The 6,492-nt window shown below is 39.8% G+C and overlaps 1 protein-coding gene across 1 annotated transcript in view; it reads left to right on the top strand.

Moving 5' to 3' along the window:
• The first annotated feature begins 2,261 nt into the window (after positions 1-2,261).
• LOC126406355 (cullin-9) overlaps positions 2,262-6,492 on the top strand; it is a 53,590-nt gene continuing 49,359 nt past the window's right edge. Inside the window, exon 1 of the mRNA XM_050070562.1 lies at positions 2,262-2,436. Coding sequence (XP_049926519.1) covers positions 2,292-2,436 — 145 coding nt within the window. The 5' untranslated portion in view covers positions 2,262-2,291. The remainder of the gene's footprint in view (positions 2,437-6,492) is intronic.

Below are 6,492 nucleotides of genomic sequence, written 5' to 3'. Positions count from 1 at the left end.
GGGTCCTCCGGCAGACTAGGCCTAAGTCAGCCTAACTAGGGGCTGGTACAGGGCAAGCCTGAGCCAGCCCTAACTATAAGCTTTATCAAAGAGGAAAGTCTTAAGTCTAGTCTTAAATGTGGAGACGGTGTCTGCCTCCCGGACCGTAACAGGAAGATGATTCCACAGGAGAGGAGCCTGATAGCTGAAGGCTCTGGCTCCTGATCTACTTTTGGAGAAATTTCAATTTCATATCTTTTTTTTTAAGATATATTTTGGGGCATTTTAGCTTTTAACTGACAGGACAGTCAAGTGTGAAGGAGAGAGAGAGAGAGAGAGAGAGAGAGAGAGAGAGAGGGGGGGCCACAGGCCGGAGTTGAGCCCGGGCTGCTGTGGCAAAAGCCTTGTACATGGGGCGCCTGCTCTATCCACTAAGCCACCGACGTCCCATTGTTTTGCTTTATTTTATTGTTTTAGTGTTTTTATTGTTTTTAATTGTTTGTTTGATGTCTTTTATGTTTATGTACAGCACTTTGTTTCAGCTGTTGTTGTTTTTAAAGTGCTCTATAAATAAAGTTGAGTTCAGTTTTCAGCACTGATCCAAAATTGATGTTGTTTTTGTTTTTTTTTGTTTTTTTTGGCTGGAAATGTGAGAGATAATATTCATTTATGATGACAGTAGTTTCTGAACCAAAATAACCTCTCACACACATTCAAACCTAAAATAACCTCAGCAGGTTAAAAGAACCGTTGAGTAGATTTGAGTCGAAACTTTGAGTCAGAAATTTGATTTAATCCTGAACATGTCAAGAAAAACTGTACACATTTGTGAGAAAAGTCACTCCGTCCGTCTCTCAGACATTTTATCAATATTCTTTCTGACATTTTAATAATATTTTTTGGACATTTTTATCAACAAATTTTTAGACATTTTATTGATAGTTTTTGGGCATTTTACCAACTTTTTCCTGACTTTTTATTAAAACATTTTGGACGTTTTATCAACATTTCTTTTTCTGACATTTTATTGCCTTTATTTAAGACATTTATATAATATTTTCCAGACATTTTATCAACATAATTTCAGACTTTTTTTTCATAATTTTCGGAGAATTATAAACATTTTTTTCCTGACATTTTATTACCATTTTTTTTAGACATTTTAATAATATTTTTCGGACATTTTATCAACATAATTTCAGACCTTTTTTTTCATAATTTTCAGAGATTTATCAACATTTTTTCTGACATTTTATTACCATTTTCTGAGGCATTTTATTGATGTTTTTCGGATATTTTAATATCTTTTTTCCTGACTTTTTATTAAACATTTTCTGACTTTTTATTACCATTTTTTTTAGACATTTAAATAATATTTTTCAGACATTTTATCAACATATTTCGAGACATTGTGATTTTATGGATATTAACTTTTTTCTTGACTTGTTATTAAACATTTTTCCAGACATTTTACTAATATTTTTATGACATTCTAACAACATTTTTATTTGTATTTTGGGGACATTTAAGTAACATTTTTAATAAACTTTTTAATAATCATTTTTGATTTTTCATTTCATTTACATTTTTTTTCATGCATTTTCATAATATTATTAATGATAATAATGTTATTAATGTGCCCCTCTATGTTGGTCATCACAGTTGGAGATGTAACCGTGCAGCATCCTGGTGCGTGAAGTGTGTGAAGCGTTGCATCGCACGTTGTAACCTGTTTCAACAAAATGAATCAAGAATAGAGATGAATGAAAATCAGTGTGTTTAATTAGATAATTCTTCAGAAAATATGCTGTACCAAGAGTAATTGTCTTCATGTAAGTGATCAAGTGGGAAAGTTTTATTGTGATATTTATCTGTTAAAATGTGTATCCTTTTCACCTGTAGTGTCTCCAATTAAAACAATTAAACCATTTGTTTTTGCTTGTTCACCTTATTTATTTATTTATTTTTATTTTATGTTATTTTATTTGTTTTAATGTATTTTATTTAATTTTATTTTATGTTATTTTATTTTGTTTTATTTACTCATGGATTTAATTTAATTTAATTTAGTTTTACTTTAATGACGTTATTTTATTTTATTGATGTATTTTATCTTAATCATGTATTTGATTTAATTTAATTTAAATTCTTTTCTTTTCTTCTCCGATGGTTTAACCCTCCCATCCAGCAGGGGGCGAGATGCTGATGCCACGACAGTTTGCGAGCTGCCAATAAACACCCAGAAGAAGAAATCTGAGCTGTAACCGTAGAAGAAGAAGCAACCCTGATGCTGCCCCTGTCACAGTGCGCAAATGCGCATCCAACAGCAGCACGGACCTCCGGTGGACAGCGACAAAACAAACACCAGCAGGCTGGGCAACGACACGTTAGGGCGGAAGAGAAAACAGCGCTTCAGGGGAAAGACACATCCGAAGGGGAACGTCTGTGACACGGCAGGTAAGCCGGACTCACCTGGCGTGGAGCCGTCTGTCCGGGCGGGAGTGTGTGTGTCAGCGGAGCCGCTCTCCTGGCTGACCTGAGCGAATATCTGGGCAGGCCCACCTCGGCTCCTCAGCGTGACATCCATCGGTACTGTACACAGTGTCAGCGCCGAAATGTCCCGTCAGAGATCAGACACCAAACTGCGTTCCGAAACACGCCCATTAAGCACAATTACTCACATAAACCGCAATATGTCACCCAGAACATTTCATCTGACATGTTTAACGTGTACACTGGACACACTCTTCAATTCGGCCAACATATAACCGATCAAACAGCAGGTACTGCGGCAGACAGGCAACTTTAAAAGCTGTTTTTCTCGTTTTTTTTAGTTTTTTTTTTTTACAACATTATTGCCCCGTTGAATAGCATCAGAATGAAGAACGTGACAGTTACTCCAAAGTACACAAGTTGTCTTTTATTCATATTAATACAGTTTGTTAAGAAGTGTGTGCATGCCGAATTTACCAGAAGGAGCTATGGAGCCGTGTAATGTTGTTTAATAACGTTTAAAGTTTAATTTATCTCGGCTCATAATCGATGGAAGCTTAAATTTGGAGATTTCGACAGGGACTTTGGTTTGACAGAATTTGACAGTTACTCCAAAGTGTACAAGTTGTCTTTTATTCAGATAAATACAGTTTGTTAGGTAATGTGTACGCGCCGAATTTACCAGAAGGTTCTGTGGTATCATGTCATGCTGTTTAATAATTTTTAAACTTCAAATGATCTTTCTTTATAATCGATGAAATCTTAAATCTGGTAATTTCCAAAGGGCCTTTGGTGTGACGTCCTACCGTACTGCAACGTTACAGTACAGCGTGCATATGGCTAACTATCAGTAACGGTCGGTCCTGTGAGCCGGTTAGCTCGCTAGCTAACGAGATAAAGAAACTACAGTGGTGTTAAAGTGAACACAAGTGATCTGATAACGTTAATTTAAACCACACAGCAGCGCTAACGTTAGCAGCTGTGGTTAGCTAACGTTACAACATCATGGGGCTGGGCTATTTACTGACACGAGACAACTCCACAGCCGTTAGCAAACCGGCAACAGCAACAAGAGCGACGCAATGTCAGAAACCGGTGACGTAGAGTCTGATCTATAAAGTTGTTTTGATGTCAGGACGGTAGAGTGAGCGGTGGCGGCTAAGTAGCGGTGGTTAGTGAGTGTCTTCAGGTATTAGACTGAGCCCAGGTGAAGCTAACTGTCAGCAGCAGCTCGTTGTGTTTCAGAGAAAACAAAACACCGATACCGGGACGTGCCGAGAAACAGGAAGTGAAAATAAAAGTTTAAAGTCACACTGAGAGACAGCAGGGATAAACACTGCGGCTCAGAATCAATCAATAACTGATGATCAATCATTTCATCTGTCCTTAATTATCCAGAGAAACAGCACAGTATTGATCAGTGATGGAATGTAATAGATTACATCTACTCTATTACTGTACTTGAGTATCTCAGCGTTACGCTACTAGAGATGTGAATCACAATACGATATCATCACGACACTGAAGTCACGAGACATTATTACAGTGACATTAGATAAGTTACAGTATGCTGAGTATTGTAATGACGACCTGATCAAGTCTTCAGTCTGATTATATTGTTACAGCAGGCACCATATCAGCCTGGTTACAGCGCGACGCAGCGTCGTGCGGTGTCCGCTCAGATTGTTAACGACACGTGTCGTACACGATAATCCATCGTCTCATCTGGTGTAGTGTGTCATAGTAGACGACAACTGACGCCACGTCTGAGACGCCTCATGATGTCCCAACAGAAAGTCTCGCATGTTTGATTTTCTTCTCCCGTCACAGCCGTCACTTTGACCAATAGGAACACAGACCGATCTGTTGCCATGGAAACTGTAGGACAACAACAGCCCAGCGCAATCAGTGTTTTTTCAGCATTGCCAGTATAAAAACAAAATCAGGGAGTGCAGCAAAATGCCGCCTGCCTACTTTTGTTTATACAGAATGTGCCTTTTTCGGGGCAATGGGGGGCGTGAGCAAGTAACAAAACGTGTAGCTCAGCGTGTGACGTAAACAGTGACATGGGAGGGAAGCCGCGGCTGGTCAGTTCTTCACCGTCCCCGTCATCTGACGGTTAATGGCCTCTTCGTTTATGAGAACAAGGAGGGCGCCCAATTCCTTGTCTCCCCAGTTGCTCATCTTTACAGTGTCTGTCAGGTTTGTGTTTCCCTCTTGCTACTAGCTGCTCGCTAATTCCTGCTATCAGCTGTTTCCTGTTTATCCACCGCCAGTGGCTCGCACGTGCGGCGTCATCAACAGCTCCTCCCACAAGTCATCAACAGCCCCTCCCGTTGTGGAAGGTCGCTTCGGTCTGTCTAAACTAAAAGGGTTCCTCCAATATGTCCACCCTACGAGGCGGAAAATTGGACACCTCGGATCAACTCGCCAATCCGGCTCTGTGTGTCTAAACGCTCGCAGCTTGCCGGCAAAATGGCCCAACATTCACTGACAATCTGGCAGTGTAAAAGGGGCTATAGTTTCCATGCATGAATGTAGCTCCGCCCATCTGGTGACAGTGTTACGTTACCACAGTAACAGGTCAGCTGGGACATGAACAGACACAGTGACTGAGATGATAATAATAATAATAATAATAATAACAATAGGACAAGAATAACCTGATGACATCACACATGTCGTGAAAGGCGACCAGTGATGATTGGTGTGGACCGTGGTGCAGTGTGTCATGTCTGTCGCAGACAGATTTTATGAGTCCACGATGGCGTAATCTGACATAGGGACTGTTAGAAGGGACAGTGATGTCATGTGGTGTGAACCAGGCATTAAGTTAAATTTGTGTTGTTAATAATTTATATAATAAAGAAATGGATACTTGACACCGTGTGACGATGTGATGTTACCACACAAAAATATTGCCGACACTGTGCTGAATTAGAAGAACTGAAGAAATGTGTACTTGTACTGTACTTGAGTATCTCAGTGTTATGTTACTCCTCCTCTGCACCTCAGAGAGAAATACTTGTACTGCACTACATGTATCTGACAGCTTCAGTTACTTTACAGAATTAGATTATTGATATAAAATATAACCCAGATTTATAAAAAGTAAAGAGTGTGATGATTTGTAAATCTTCAGCTGACTGCAGCACAGAGACAAGATCCCATGTTCAGCCTGGTGGGGATGAGCGAGTGTTTGTGTCTGTATCTGTACTCAGAGTGGGCGGGGCTTATGTAAGAAGTGGGTGGAGTTTAAATTGAAAGAGCTACCAATGAGAGAAGTATTTACACATCAGCCTCAGCACTGAGCTTCAGATAGTTTTTATCACAGGAGTAACAGATGAAACATGTTCCTTCATCATGAGTTCAGATAAAGACACATTGACTCGTATGATGCTCGTAACAAGTCTCTTATCTGCACCTGAGACTCGTTTCATTAGAGTACTCGGCTCAGCCCTCAGACGGGGGTTACAGAGGTAGTAAAGTAAACCCTGGTATGAAAAGTGACGGTTATAACGCCATGTACATTTGCTTATCTACAGCATTTAAACAAATGTGACCTGAAGCAGAGTCTCACCTGAGCAGCTCCGTTCCTCCTGGACAGGTACACATTATTTCAAGTTCTGTTCTCAGTCCTTTAAGGCTCATTGGTACTAAAGCAGGATTCAAACTTGTGCATCAGCTTTATGTAGATCCTACTGTGAACACTCAGACCTGCCTGTGTCACTCTGCAGTTACACCTCCAAAACACTAGGGGGCGGCAGAGGTTTCTGTGAAGTGCCATAAAGTTTAATGCACATTAAACGCACACTAAACACACATTAAACACACACTAAACGCACATTAAACGCACACTAAACACACATTAAACGCACACTAAACACACACTAAACGCACATTAAACGCACACTAAACACACATTAAACACACACTAAACGCACATTAAACGCACATTAAACGCACATTAAACGCACACTAAACACACACTAAACGCACATTAAACGCACACTAAACACA

This window comes from Epinephelus moara, chromosome 19, assembly GCF_006386435.1.
Source record: "Epinephelus moara isolate mb chromosome 19, YSFRI_EMoa_1.0, whole genome shotgun sequence".
Lineage (NCBI taxonomy): Eukaryota > Metazoa > Chordata > Actinopteri > Perciformes > Serranidae > Epinephelus > Epinephelus moara.
This window is presented reverse-complemented; position numbering and strand designations above follow the sequence as displayed.